General features: G+C 40.4%; 2 protein-coding genes across 6 annotated transcripts in view; one reads left to right on the plus strand and one right to left on the minus strand.

Moving 5' to 3' along the window:
- G3BP2 (G3BP stress granule assembly factor 2) overlaps positions 1-1,496 on the minus strand; it is an 86,746-nt gene extending 85,250 nt beyond the window's left edge. Inside the window, exons 1-2 of one of the 2 annotated variants that reach the window (XM_040237092.1) lie at positions 1,148-1,496; positions 929-1,048 (exon numbers count right to left, since the gene is read on the minus strand). The gene's annotated coding sequence lies outside the window, so the exon portion shown is untranslated. The remainder of the gene's footprint in view (positions 1-928; positions 1,049-1,147) is intronic. The other variant, XM_040237091.1, reaches the window with a different exon arrangement.
- The window catches only part of USO1 (USO1 vesicle transport factor), a 75,490-nt gene continuing 61,403 nt past the window's right edge, over positions 1,410-15,496 (plus strand). For 2 of the 4 annotated variants that reach the window (XM_040237083.1, XM_040237086.1), the window contains exon 1: positions 1,512-1,753. In XM_040237083.1, coding sequence (XP_040093017.1) covers positions 1,688-1,753 — 66 coding nt within the window. In that variant the 5' untranslated portion in view covers positions 1,512-1,687. Of the gene's footprint in view, positions 1,754-15,496 lie in introns of all 4 variants that reach the window. The other 2 variants (XM_040237087.1, XM_040237084.1) reach the window with 2 other exon arrangements.

A 15,496-nucleotide genomic window follows, 5' to 3' on the forward strand; every position in this document is an offset into this window, starting at 1 on the left:
ATACCAAAGTTAAATTTTAAGGAACTAGCAGGAGTTTCCTTGATGAAGCGGAGGGAGGGGAAGGACATATCCAGGCATATATCCAGAGTATGTGTGGGAGGCAGGAGCTGAAAAAACAGGCAAGAGCCAGAACAAAACAGGCCCATACATCAAGCTAAGGAGTCTGGATTTTATTTTGGGGTGAATGGGCGACAACCGGAGGATTTTCAGACGAGGACTAACATGGACAGATGTCTTGTCATCGTCAGGCTCACCCAAGAGTGGACTTGGGTGACTGCAAGAAACCCAAGGCTTAAATGCTGACAAACTAGTTAGGAAGCTATTGCCCGTAATCTTGGTGGAAAATGATGAGAACATAAACCATGTCAGAGGCAGAGAGCATGGAGGGCAGAGACCTATTTGAGAAATAGTCTATAAATAGGCATGACAGGATTTGACTACTGGACGTGCGGGGGTGAAATCCAGAGTTTCAGATTCCTCCCAGCCTCCTCCTTCCAGCTTAGGCAATTATTTGGCTAGTGGTACTGATGAGTGCAGCAGGGTACAGGAACGAAGCATACTGATTTTTTTTTTTTTAAAGGAAGGTTGGGGAGTCTGAGACCTGTGGGGCATCCAAGGGGAGTGGTGTATAAATCAGTTATAACTAGACGCTGCGCTTTCACGTTCAAGACACTGACAAGACTACTCCATCAGCATGTGTATCTGGCACTCTCATTTCAAAAGAAACAAGGCATACCGATTTGAAAAAAGAATATTTTTCATGCTAACCCCCCCACCCACGCTGAAAATCTAAGAGTTTAGCATGAACAACAAGACATCATGTTCCCTGCTGCCAAAATGACACTGCAGATAAACGTATTTTCTCTAGTAAGCCAAACGCAGGGTTGGATTGGTTTCCTCCTCACACCCCTAGAAAATAGCGGTGTACCTGGTGTTTAGATCCAGGAATTCCTTTTAGCAGGTTGGAAGAGCAAAAGCTGAGAAATGCGCCCTCCCGTGGCAATGGAATGAGGGGGCTCAAGTACCCTTTTTTTCACCAAACAAAGCCCTGTAAAGAAATGCAATTTGTGGGGATGAGAAGGCCACAAAGCTCGTACTGCTATACCGCAAAACCAAATGAACCCTCCCAGAGGCCGGGACCCCTTACCTGTCACGTCGGCCGAAGGAAAATTTCACTTTCGACTCAACAAAATACAACCCCAGACTTGACAGCTTGCAGTAAGTCCCGCCCGGCAACAATTAAACACCTTGCAAGCCAAAATGCGTACACAATCCGTAAGGTCCCCTGCCGGCAGGGCCGGGCTCGGACCACGTGGGTGGTTGGGGCCAGCAGGAGGCACCAGCCGAAGGCGGGAGTGGGAGGCGTGTTCTTAAGGGGGAGGGCGGAGCCTTCGCAGTGGGCGGGGCTTAGGAGGACCTGGGCTACCAGCGTCCTCTCGGCTACTTTCCTCGTTTGCCTTCGCCCTTCGAGCCGCCACGTAATGCCACGTCGCCGCGCATGCGCACCTCAACTGGTGGCGGACGCTGTTTCCGGGCTTAGGGGGCTGGAGCGGCCGCCGAGTAGGCTGTGGCGGTGGCGGCCGGGGAGTGCAAAGTGCAAGCTTGGGGGGTCAGGCCCTGCGGAGGACAGGGGAAGTTATCTCTTCTTTCCCGAAAAGGCCGGTAGAGCCCGTGGCTGAGCGGCAAGATGAATTTCCTCCGCGGGGTTATGGGGGGTCAGAGTGCCGGACCCCAGCACACAGAAGCCGAGACGGTGAGAGGAGCGGCGGGTCCGGGACTTGGGAAGGGTCCGGGCAGAAACCGGGACGGAGGGCATAGGGGCCCGGAGGTCACCCCCTTGCACGTCTCCGTGGGCCGGGAGTCTACATGCCGCCTCCCCTTTTGCCCCCGTGCCTCTCTTCCTCTCCTGAAACCCGCAAGTTATTCCCTCACACCCGCAGCACTACCCCCAGCGCGGCGGCTTGGCCCTGCTGACAGCAAGCCGCGGTCCGAAGCTCCGCAGGCCGCTTGGTGGTGGTCCGCGGTGGTACCGCCGGGAAAGGCATCCCTTCTGGGCAGAAGTGGCCCGACCTGCCTCTCACGCCCTTCGGGGCTGCGGGCCTGTCCCTCCCTTTTCTCCAGTGTCTTCACTCGCGGTGATTAACCTAAAGTCCACCTCCTCGCAGTCTGGAATGTGGCTTTGAGGAAGACTGCAGGAAGATTTAAAACCCAGCAGTTGATCAGAGCAAGTGGCTAAGCATAATACGATAGTTTGAGTCACAAAGCCACCTGCCCCTGCCCATTCAACTGGAGGCAGGTCGTTCTTTCAGGTGTCATTAGTTCGGACCCCGTTTTTCAGCCTCGCCCACTATTTGGGAAATACTCGCTTGGACGTTGTGAGGATCTTTCGCGCTCAAAATGCTTTGGGAACACGCGTCCCTTCCATTCTCCCCATTCAGAAGTCTGAACTCGTGGTAACAGGATTTGCAGCGTCACGTTAAAAAAATTGTTAGGTACTCAACACAGTTTTTGATAAGTTGGTTCGATTTTAGGTTTAGGATAAATCTCGAAGTTTGGTTAGTGTCTGTTAGGAATAAGTGTATGACTTTTTTTTTTTAAACTATTGGTTTGAGAGTAATTTTAGGTCTACAAAAAAGTGACAAAGTATGGCATTGTAAAAGTAAACTGTGGTTAGTATTCGTAGACACTACTGAATTGTCTGTGAACGTTGATCCTATGTTCTGTGTTACTAGGATCCTGAAGGTTCAATAATAGCTTTCATTTGCCAGGTTCTTACCTTGTGTTGGGTTCTGTGTTCTTTGTAGTTTACATTCTCATTTTCCTTAGCTCCCCAACCACCTTGTAGGATAGGTGATAGTATCCTCACTTTACAAATGAAAACTTGAGGCTTAGAGAGGTGAAGTCACTTGACCTAAGTCACACTACTAGTAATGGAGCCAGGATTCAACCACAGCTTGCCTTACATCAAAGCCTAGACTTTATTGCTGATGTCTGTATTTTAATACATATCTGGGAATTTTGGGAATTTATGTAATTATTAAAATTAATGTCATCTGAGTTAGAACTGTTTGAAGCAGAAGCTGAAAGCTGGTGAATCTGCTTTCCCCCATTTGAAAATCAGGAGGTTTCACACACAGTCATGTGCACACACACACATGTGCACACACATACACATGCTCTCTTCAGGTTACCATAGTCACAGCCCACCTCTTCAGCTTTTGTTCATGTATTTTATCTATCAGATATTTTTGTTTGAGGCACCAGGTTTTAAAGTGTGATTTATTAGAACTTGATTTGAATCCTTGCCTTCCACCTCTCATGAGATTGAACAGGCAAGAGATGACTAATACCCTATGAGTAAAATCAGAAAAATGCCTACTCTGATGGGTGTAATGAGGATTAAGTGAAATAAAAAATGGAAAGAAACTAGCACTTAGTATGTGTTCAATAAAAGCTAAGTTTTTATTACTTTTTTTTTTTTCTTTTTGGCTGTGCCATGCAACATGTGTCATCTTAGTTCCCAGGCCAGAGACTAAACCTGTACCTCCTGCCTTGGGAGCTTGAGGTCTTAACCCCTGAACTGCTAGGGAAGTCCCTTATCACATGTTTTCAGGAAAAGAATACTTTGTTGTTGTTTTTTTGTTGTTATAGTCTTGTCACAATGTCCTCTCCAGAAAAGATGGTGTACGACTAATTGAGTATTGGATTTTAAAGCTGAAAGCCCCTTTACACATCATCCAGGTGGAACCCCATCATTTTACAAGTTAGGAGACTGAAGCACAAAGCACTGAAGCCACTTGCACAGTAATGCAGAGCTGAGACTAGAGCACTTTGATCTTGCCATAGTGAATGGAACAACACAGCTTTTATATCATGATTTCAAAGTGAAACTGGAATCACTTGTGTATCATGTATATATAAACTGAAAGGGAAGTGGGGGGCCCTTGTTCTTGCCTAACCTTGAACGTGTATATTCAAAATTGGAAAACCAATGTCTTCTAATGAGAATTAATAGTTTACTCTGAGTTACTATTATACTATTTACTCAGTATGAATAAAATTTATTTCACCATCTCATTCCATCAGGAAGAGTAATTGGTATACAGCATCATAAGCCACTAATTTAGGAGTATTTATAGAGCATTGGTAGACTATTGGTATAGTATTAGATCTTTTAATTGGTGATTTGATGTGACCTGGATATTCTAGTTGCCAGAGCTTAGAATTTCTAACTTCTGCTTTATCAGTATTTTGTAGTTTTGTCCATTTCTGCAAAATTATATTATTTCCATTGTGGTTTCCCTTCTTTCTTGCTTTCTCATCTTTTCCAGTGGAAAGCCTCTTTTCATTGTCTTAAGTTCTACCTCTCCTTCAAATCCATCATGGATCCCTTCCCCAATTTGTACCCCTTATTTTTCCATCCACTTAACTGCAGATAATATTTCTCCTCTGATTAATCTTCAGATTAGCTAGATTGTGCATTTGTTAGACTTTCTACCCTTTATATCTGCTCCATCTCTTCTAGACTCTTAAGCATCTTTGGTGCAGTTTTCTTATATATTTTAAACTGTTTTTCCATAGTAGTACTCAATATTTGTTAAATTATTTATTACGGTATTATGAAAGAAATCACAGATCTATAATCATAGCAATTGCAAATTTACTAGGTGTTAATACTTTTTAAAGACTAGAAATCAAAGTTCTGAAATGATTGAAATTAATTATGTCAAACTTTTTACTTCAGGGATTTTTCAGATTTGCTGTGCTTTGACTGCTTTCCTGCTTTTCCTTAACTCAAATTTCTTCTAAATGTTTGAGTTGTATTATTGATTGTATGGTATATCGCTTTTCATACTCAGTTAACAGTAACTTTGGACTGGTATTAAGATGTTCTCTCGAAACAAAGTGGTAAATATTTGTGTTTATATCATATGATGGTCAATAATTCTATAAAGTTTGAAATATTTTAAGTCTGGAGTTTCATTCACATTAAACCTTTCATATTTCATAGAGTCAAATACTTTTTAATTTGATTTCTGTTTTTTACTTCAGTAGAGAAAGGCAGTAACTGATTTCTGATGATTAAAGCCTCCTTAGCCTTGGCATCGGAGAAGGCGGTGGCACCCCACTCCAGTACTCTTGCCTGGAGAATCCCATGGACGGAGGAGCCTGGTAGGCTGCAGTCCATGGGGTCGCCCAGAGTCGGACATGACTGAAGAGACTTAGCAGCAGCAGCAGCAGCCTTGGCATACTTTGCTAGGTCCAGATAAACACATTATAGTAAATATCCTACTTGTTTGTTTGAGTGCTTGCGCTAAGTGCTATGTCACCTCAGTCCTGTCCAGCTCTTTGTGACCCAATGGACTGGTAACCCACCAGGCTCCTCTGTCCATGGAATTCTGGCAAGAATACCAGAGTGGGTTGCAGTGCCCTCCTTCAGGGAATCTTCCTGACCCAGGAATTGAACCTTCGTCTCTTAAGTCTCCTGCATTGGCAGACAGGTTCTTCACTACTAGTTCAAACTGGGAAGCCCTTTTGAGAGCTCAGACATGCTTAATTTTCCATCTGCCTTCCAACTAATATCTTCTTTTTTTTTTTTTCTGAAGGTGAGTTTCTTGCAGATTCCAAGAAAAATGTTAACAATTTGTGATGATAAATCATAGGGGTGTCCCAAAACATGAAAGCTGCAAAAGTCCAGAAAAGATGTGTAGGATTACTGTACTGCTAAAGTGTCTTTTTTTAGATCAGACTTTGGTCAGCTGACTTGAAAAGCAAAAGGGCTATATGGACACAGCTGTAGTTTCTTTTAATAAAAATTGTTATTAAGGAATGTGCGCTTAAATTTAGACATAGTTTTGGTTTAGTCGAGCACATTATGTACCACGCTACTATAAAATGTGTAGCCTGAAACTCCTATATCTGGATTTGTGATTCATATTCTGTATTAATAACCCAGTCAGTGTTGGAACTGGTATGTATTTTCTCTCTTAGCTCTCTTACAATAACAGTATCAGAGAAAGCCATAATAATGATTTGTGTTTTGATCACTGATACTGCTAAGTCGCTTCAGTCGTGTCCAACTCTGCGTGACCCCATAGACGGCCTCCCACCAAGCTCACCCGTCCCTGGGATTCTCCAGGCAAGAACACTGGAGTGGGCTGCCATTTCCTTCTCCAGTGCATTAAAGTGAAAAGTGAAAGGGAAGTCGCTCAGTCGTGTCCAACTCTTAGCAACCCCATGGACTGCAGCCTACCACTATACCCAACCAAAGGTGTCTCATAGTCTTTAAAAGTAGTGCCTATTGAAAACTACATGGCTTTCTTGACGGTTAATTATGTAGAGTATTTGTATCATTTAAAATTTACATATCAAAGGGTGTCCCAAAGAATGTGAGTAGCTGTGTTGAAAGGATTTTGTTACTAAAGACATATACTGTGTGATGGTCAAAAACAAAACAGAAAACCTGATATTTGTACAAGGTTTATTAAATAGTATGTTACGCTTCAAATATTTTCAAGATGGAGTTAGAAGGTAAGTTGTGTTTGCCAAATCTAATTGATCATATCCTTTTTCTCCCTCCAGGAAACCATGTAGGTCTAGTGTTCTGAGAAACATATATTGGATAAAATGTTCCCAGAGGATATATTTTTTTAAAGGAATGCTGCATTTAAAATAGAAGTCCTTCATGTCAATGTGTGGCAAAACCAATACAGTACTGTAAAGCAAAATAAAGTAAAAATAAAAATTAAAAAAATAAATAAAATAGAAATCCTTTGTTATCATCAGCTTTATAGAGTTCATGAACTCTTGCCCTTTGGGTAACCTAAAAAACTAAATAATTCTTGATGTTTTATGATTTATAATTGTAATCCCTTGAATTATCTTTTAGGAGAGGATATAAGAATTTTTTATGTAAATTTGTCTTTCTTTTTGTACATGTTCCTCTTATTATTTATATTGCTTTGTCTGGTTTTTCTGTTGTAGATATCCTAGAAAAGGCATGCTTATATTTTTATACCTCAGGCAGAAATGCCATAAACTCTGTATAAAAAGTCACAAATTTTTATAATTTATAAAATTTATAATTAAAGTTTATAATTTGGAAACATATACTGTTAGACTTTGAAATGCTAGCATTTGTGATAGGTTATTTGTTAGACAAGTTTCAGTATGATGCCTTGCTTAAAAGCATTTGCTTTTGGAAAACAGGTAATTTCTTAGAGAAAGCGTGGGGAATATGTGAAGCAGTATATTATGTTGGCTAACTTATTAGTAATTGTAATGGAAATAGATTGTGTTAGGTTTATGGATTGATCTGAAAAGAGACTGGTGTTTGACTTTGTAATCCCCCCACCCACTTTAAGATTGAAACAGTTCAGATCATCTGAAGATAAGTCTGGCTCTTGCTTTTTTTTTTTTTATAAAATCTCCTCAGTGATAGAATTTGTTTTAAAACAAATTTCTGGCTCTTTATGTAATCAAAACCAGTAACTTTTTATTTCATTAAAACAACATAAATCGAATTGACTGTTGATTAGCATGAATTATTTTAGTCCTGTAGTCATAGTTAGGGAAGTTCTCTCCAAAGAAGTTATAACTGTGTTTTAAACCTCATGAAGGCAAAGTTATATCAAATAACTTGGGGGATTTCCCTGGCAGTCTCCTAGTTAAGACTCTGTGCCTCCAGTTCCGGGGGTACAGGTTCCATCCCTGGTTGGGGAACTAAGATCCTATATGCATAGCAGCCAAAAAAATGTTTTTAAAAAGGAAGGAAAGAAAAGAAAAAAGTTGGTGTTAGGTGCTTGATAAGTATCTGTTGAATAAATGATTGAATCGTTGAATTTGATTTTTTTTGATTGGCATTACTGACTTTCATTTTTGCATGTCAGTTCAATAGTTACTGAATACTAGAAAATATGAATTTCTATTAGGAATTGTGAAAAAATATTCCAAACTGCTTTATGTCAGAGTCCTTTAAACGTACCTCAGCATCCTAGGTTTATGGTACCTTCTCTTTTTCCCTTGTTAATTCTCAGTGATTTCTTATTTTCGTATTCCTCATCTCAAATTTTTTTCCCTATTCATTCCTTTTCCTTTTGCTTCTTTTTTGGTTTCTTTTGTGTTTCACTGAGTAAAAATAAACTATTAGTAAACAAATTTGCACTATTAGTAAACAACAAGCAAACAAATTCAAATTATGCTGCGCTTTTGTGCTGTGTCCAACTCTTAGAATCCCATGGACTGTAGCCCACTAGGATCCTCTGTCCATGGAATTTTCCAGGCAAGAATACTGAAGTGGGTTGCTATTTCCTACTCTAGGGTATTTTCCTGATCCAAGGATTGAACCCCCATTTCCTGCATTGGCAGGCAGATTCTTTACCACTGTGCCATAGGTTATGAGGTTGTAATTCTGACTATGCCCACTTTACCAGTTATTAATGGAATTTTTTGTCCTTTTCATATTTTTCTTGACAAGTGAACTTGTGACTCTCACATGACAATCTCATCAGGCAAGGGTCCTGATACATAATCACCTCCATGAGCTACATGATGTTATACATAATTATTTTACTAATTAGCCTTTTAATTTTATTATGCAAAATGGCAAACAATACTAGTAAAGTTTAAGTCCTCTTTGACTACCGTCTCCAATTTCAGTTCTGTTTCCTGAAATAATTACTATTCTTATTTTGGTATAAATCTTTCCACACGCTTATAAATAATAATTCAGTATGGAATTATATATTTGTATGAGCATGTTTATCTCTTTTTCGTATCTTTTTCATTGGTATATCTTGGAGATCTTTGCATATTAAAAATAAAGCTACTTTATTAGAAATTACTTAAGACACCGAATTTTTAGTTTTCTTAACTCCGTACCCTCTTCTAAGAGACTATATCTTGATAACAAGAGTGAGTGGTCAGTTGTTCAATTTTGTCTGACTCTTTTTCAATCCATGTCTAATTCATCATTGTATTTATCTCTGAGAAAATCTAGTACCTAGTTAGCATAGTATGAATTCGTTGAAATACTGCTGTCTCTGAAGTTTTTCCTTCTTAATTACTCCCTTCAATCCTTTTAAATAAAACTGTGGGTTAAATTTTACTCATGTGTGTGTTTTCTCGTTAGAACTGGGTTTTTGTTGTTGTTAGTACATAGTACTCTGTTTAATGCAAGAGTCGCAATAGCAAATCCCAGCAGTGTCGGGTGGGTAACATCATTATTCAGTGAAGCAGATCCGGTTAGAAAAGAGAGCAGAGAGGCCTGGGATGGAGCGGAAGCCTGCATATCCTGCCTTGAGAAGGTAGCTAGTGTTCAGCTTCACCTAGTTGCTGCAGAGCTTAATGGTTTTAAATCCCATCTCCATACTGTAAAGGTCTTTTTCACAGTCTGTTTAGTGTCGTGTGTTTTGCATTTTTGTGCTTTTTGTTGATTTCACAGTTAAAACTGGCCCCAAGTATAGCGCTGAGCTCTTACCTAGTGTTCCGAAGGATAAGGAAGTTGTGATGTGCCTTAGGGAGAAAATATGTTTGTTAGATTAGCTTCCCTCAGACATGAGTAATAGCACTTTTAGCTGTGAGTTCAGTGTTAATGAATCAAGATATATATTGAGCAAGGTGTCTTTAAACAGAAGCACACATTAAACAAGGTTATGTGTTTGATCCAATGATGAAAATGTTACCAGAGGCTCATAAGATCCTGGGCCTGCATTTCCCTTTGGTACTGCTGCTGCTGCTGCCAAGTCGCTTCAGTCATGTCCGACTCTGTGCGACTCCATAGCCGGCAGCCCACCAGGCTCCCCCGTCCTTGGGATTCTCCAGGCAAGAACACTGGAGTGGGTTGCCATTTCCTTCTCCAATGCATGAAAGTGAAAAGTGAAAACGAGGTCGCTCAGTCGTGTCCAACTCTTAGCGACCCCATGGACTACAGCCTGCCAGGCTCTTCCATCCGTGGGATTTTCCAGGCAAGAGTACTGGAGTGGGTTGCCATTGCCTTCTCCAGTACAGTGGTTAAGTATCTGCCAATTCAGTGTCCATGATAACTGTAGAGCATAACTATCAGGAATTACAAGCACCAGTTGTGTTCAGAAAGTAGATGAACAGTGAGTCAGTCAGATGATCTGTTAAAGCAGGTACTAGAATAAGAGCAAAGGCTGATATATTCTGGAAATGTCTTTAAATGTTTCTGTTATTGAAGCACTAGTTGAAAACATGCTTATTATAAATAATCCAAATCAATATATAGGCTCAAATTGCCCCTTTCTTCCTCTCTCCACAATCTTATTTCCTGTTACCAGGAGTAATCTCAAAGGAAGTTTTGTGTACGTCCTTCCAGAGTGTTTGCTTTGCATTTACCAATGTTTATCACATAAACAAGTTTATTTATAAACTAAGGTAGTTATATTCACAGATATTTGATTTTTTTAATTTTAGCAGTAGGTATTAGAATATTTCTATTTACTAATTAATGAACATAGTTGGGTCCCCACAGCAAGAGTTGTGTTTTTTTTTTTAATTAAAAGTTTTTAAAGTAAATAGGCTAAGGTGTCTTTTTTGGTTGTTACCAGTATTCTGTTATATAACCTTACATGTATTGACTGTGCATTGACTTTTGAACAATACCAACCTCTGCACAGTGGAAAATCCTCCTGTAATTTATAGTTGTCTCTGTGTATCTTCTGTTCCTCCATATCCTCAGATTTAATTGATTGAGAATCTATAGTATTTACTGTTGAAAAAAATCCAAATATAAGTGGACCTGCACAGCTCAGATCTGTTGTTGAAGGGTCAACCACATTTACATCTCTGTTGATTCAGGCAGTAAAATTCTTTGAAGGTCACTTGTTTCAAGTCTGCAGAATGGTCATCTGAAATGTTATGCCTTGGTAGTATGCTGTGATGAGTACTTTGCTAAAAGGCCTAGGAAATATTTGACTTTTTACAAAAGTAGACCGGATTCATATTTTCAGTATTGTAACTCATTCTTTTCATCAATAATAGCAGCAAAATGTTACCTGAAAAGGAGCAAGGTAGCATTAAAATCTGTGGGATTTAAACTTGTAATTCCTTTGTAGGTAAGAGTGTCAACTAGGATAACAGCCTTTGACTAGTAAATTCGTGGATTTTTCTTTAAATTACTAAGTAGCCTCATTGGTCAGTTTCTGAGAGAATGAGTGAGTTGCTGGCAACAAAGTCCCTCACCTCAGGATCCCATTTGGGACACTGAATAAACATATTCTTCAGTTCTAAAATACTGTCCTTTTTTCATCTGATGGTAAGGTCCTCTTTCACTCTGCTTCCCTGCTTTTCTGCTTGCTGTTTTCTTGTTACCCTTAACCCACACGTCCACCAAATCCAAATCACTGCTTAACTTGAGGCCTTCTGATCAGCTGTGCTCTCCAAAGCAGTATTGTCCTTCCAGTCTCTGTCTCATTTCTCTATAATCATTTCCTTCATCATACTTAGTATTTTCTGTATATTTCTTACTTGTTTTTAATTTATTCTGTTGTCTCCTTGCTTTTATAGTTTCATTTGAGTAGGTATCTTCTAAAGTGATCCACTGCTGTTTTCCCAAAATAGAATTTTGCAGGCCCCAGCAAAATATTAAGCAGTTTAGCAGTATTTCTCAGACTGACTGTGGTGCAGGACGAGTGGATTGGTTTCCCCATGCCCCCTGATTTCCAGTCCATCACAGACCAATACTTTTGTAAAACATAGTAAAAATGGATTGCTAGGAAAAATGAAATGACAACACAGACACTCATACTCATGAACATATATAAGCCCAGTTTTTTTAATTAAACAACCATAAGCGTAACCAATTGTTAGAGAAGTTGCTAATTTATAGTCTTGGTTTCTTTTTTATTGAAGTATAATTGATTTATAAGTTTCAGGTGTACGATGTAGTGGTTTGATATTTTTATACATTACAAAATGATCATCACTATAAGTCTAGTTACCATCTGTCACCATACAAAGCTTCTGCAGTATTACTGACTATATTCCCTATGCTGTACATTATATCTCTGTGACTTATTTTATGACTGTACCTCATCTTCCTCACCGTTTTACTCATCCCTCGTGCCTTTGCTTAGTCCAGTTTCTGAATTTACCTTGTCACAAACATGACTCTGGTTGCACTGACCATGTCTCCCATGAGGGTAGCAGCACTCTATAACATTTTTTGAATGAATGAATGAATTACCAGCTTCAAAATTATGGCACCAAGTTCTTCAGATTCTGTCATTCCTTTAACCTTATCAAAGCTAGAATATTCTGAGATATTGAAGAGTGATTGCTGATTCATGTCAAACTTCAGCTAGCTTATTCACTGATGCTTTTTGATTCTCTGAATTTTTTTGTTTTTTAATGATAAGAGAGACATTTGAATACATACTTGTTGAAGGAAAAGCTGTAGAAGTATGTAAAGTGAAAAATGAAAGTCCTCTAGAAATGGGCATTGAAGGTACTTCTGTCTTGTTCCTTTTCTATTACTGTGCTGGAGTGGTGGTTCTTGTAATTATGAATGCACATGTGCAGGTATTGCCCAAGGACAAAATGCTAGAAGTTGAATTCTAAACAGTAGCTGTTTCAGACATTTTATTCTTCTCAAGCCTCTTGGCCTCTTAAATTCAGTTTTTTCAAATATCCCTTTGCCGTATCTATATCTACAGCTCTTTGCCCATTGTCCACACCCTAATGTCTTTTTTTAAAAAAACCTTACTTCATGTTTGTTATAATGAACTGACATATTTTCTGTAACCTTCTGTTCCAGTTTGTCTTTATTATCTCAGCCAGATTCTTTCAAAGTGAGTGTATTAATTTCTGAAGTACTTATATATGGTGCTGCCTTTTTCTTAAATACCTGATAGCTTCTGATTATCAGAGAAGGCAATGGCAACGCACTCCAGTACTCTCGCCTGGAAAATCCCATGGATGGAGGAGCCTGGTGGGCTGCCGTCTATGGGGTCGCACAGAGTCGGACACGACTGAAGCGACTTAGCAGCAGCAGCAGCAGCTTCTGATTATAGCTTTCCCAACATAAAGCTCCAATTCCCTTGGAACAAGGGGCTATTCATCCATACTGTGGCTGGGCAGTTAAGGCCAAGGCTAATCAGCATCGTTGGTGGGGTGTAGTGCTAGTGGAAGCATTTCACAGAAACTATGTTACCATGTTCCCCTGTTTCCAAGGAAGAAATCTTGCAATGCCTGTAGTTTGCAGCAGGTGCTCAGGCTCACATTTCCCTGCACAGTGTAAGATAAGTGTTAGGCAGTGTAAGAATAGTAGAAACAGCATGGGCTTTGGAATAAGACCTCTATGGCTCAGTTAGAATCTGGACCATACCACCGAACTAGCAGTGTACTTTGGGGTGCATTTCTTCATCCCTGAACCTTAGTTTCCACTCCTGTAAAATGTCTTATAAGTTTAGGTATTGGATCAGCTACTGTAACAGAGGTCTAACCAGGATAAGGGAGAAGGCAATGGCACCCCACTCCAGTACTCTTGCCTGGAAAATCCCATGGATGGAGGAGCCTGATAGTCTGCAGTCCATGGGGTCGCTAACAGTCGGACACAACTGAGCGACTTCCCTTTCACTTTTCAGTTTCATGCATTGGAGAAGGAAATGGCAACCTACTCCAGTGTTCTTGCCTGGAGGATCCCAGGGACAGGGGAGCCTGGTGGGCTGCCGTCTAAGGGGTCACACAGAGTCGGACATGACTGAAGTGACTTAGCAGCAGCAGCAGCAACCAGGATAAGAGTTTGTGTCTTTCTCCAATAAAAGTCCCATTAGAAGGTGATCCCTTGGGTAGGTTAGTTATGCTCCTCAGGGTGGTCTGGGCCCAGCTGCTGCTTTTTATCTTGTTCTGCCATCCCCTATAATAGTGTCTTGTTGGAGATGCTTCACTAGCATCAGATTTAAGTCCCAGGCTAAGGGAAGGAGAAAGAGAAATGAGCATATAGCTTCCTTTTAAGGACATGACTTGGAAGGTACAACTCACTGGCCAGAAGGTAGTCACTTTCTATGCCTGGGTGTAAGGAGAGCTTGAAAGGTAGTCTAGATGGACAGCCTTTGTGCCCAGCTAAAACACAGAGGATTCTAATAAAGAAGAAAAGAATAGATAATGAACACAATTATACTGCATTTCGTTGGTGTTTCAAGTCAGGAATAAATAGAATAAGTGTCTTTGAAACATTCAGTGGTCTTTGAAGTATTTGAAATACTCTGAATAGGAGTTAAGTATATTTGTGCTACAAATTTTTTTCTTGGTAAATGTCAAAGCCTTTGACTCTGTGGATCACAACAAACTGGAAAATTCTGAAAGAGGTGGGAATACCAGACCACCTGAGCTGCCTCTTGAGAAACCTGTATGCAGGTCAGGAAACAACAGTTAGAACTGGACATGGAACAGCAGACTGGTTCCAAATAGGAAAAGGAGTACATCAAGGCTGTATATTGTCACCCTGTTTATTATTTAACTTATATGCAGAGTACATCATGAGAAATGATGGGCTGGAGGAAGCACAAGTTGGAATCAAGATTGACGGGAGAACTATCAATAACCTCAGATAAGCAGGTGACACCACCCTTATGGCAGAAAGTGAACTAAAGAGCCTCTTGATGAAAGAGGAGAGTGAAAAAGTTGGCTTAAAGCTCAACATTCAGAAAACGAAGATCATGGCATCCGGTTCCTTCACTTCATGGCAAATAGATGGAGAAACAGTGGAAACGGGCTGACTTTTTTGGGGGGGGGGCTTCAAAATCACTGCTGATGGTGATTGCAGCCATGAAATTAAAAGACGCTTCCTCCTCGGAAGGATAGTTATGACCAACCTAGACAGCATATTGAAAAGCAGAGACGTTACTTTGTCCACAAAGGTCCATCAGGTCAAGGCTATGGTTTTTCCAGTAGTTGTGTATGTATGTGAGAGTTGCACTATAAAGAAAACTGAGCGCTGAAGAATTGGTGCTTTTGAACTGTGGTGTTGAAGAAGATTCTTGAGAGTCCCTTGGACTGCAAGGAGATCCAACCAGTCCATCATAAAGGAAGGAGATCAGTCCTGGGTGTTCATTGGAAGGACTGATGTTCAAGCTGAAACTCCAATACTTTGGCCACCTGATGCGAAGAGCTGACTCATTGGAAAAGACCCTGATGCTGGGAAAGATTGAGGGCGGGAGAAGGGGACGATAGAGGATGAGATGGTTGGATGGCATCACTGACTCGATGCACATGGGGTTGGGTGAACTCCGGGTGTTGGTGATGGACAGGGAGGCGTGGTGTGCTGCGGTGCATGGGGTTGCAAAGAGTCGGACACAACTGAGTGACTGAACTGGACTGAAATGTCACCTAAAAAATACAGACCTGTGTTTGACCTAAAATATGGCTAAGTCTTTGTAAGGTTTGAAACATATATGATAATTTCCTTTCACTTGGTTTCCATTGTCTGTAAAAACTAGGAGCATAACACTTCATCTTGGAGAGATCACTTATTCAG

The sequence above is a fragment of the Oryx dammah genome, unplaced genomic scaffold, assembly GCF_014754425.2.
Source record: "Oryx dammah isolate SB20612 unplaced genomic scaffold, SCBI_Odam_1.1 HiC_scaffold_3, whole genome shotgun sequence".
Lineage (NCBI taxonomy): Eukaryota > Metazoa > Chordata > Mammalia > Artiodactyla > Bovidae > Oryx > Oryx dammah.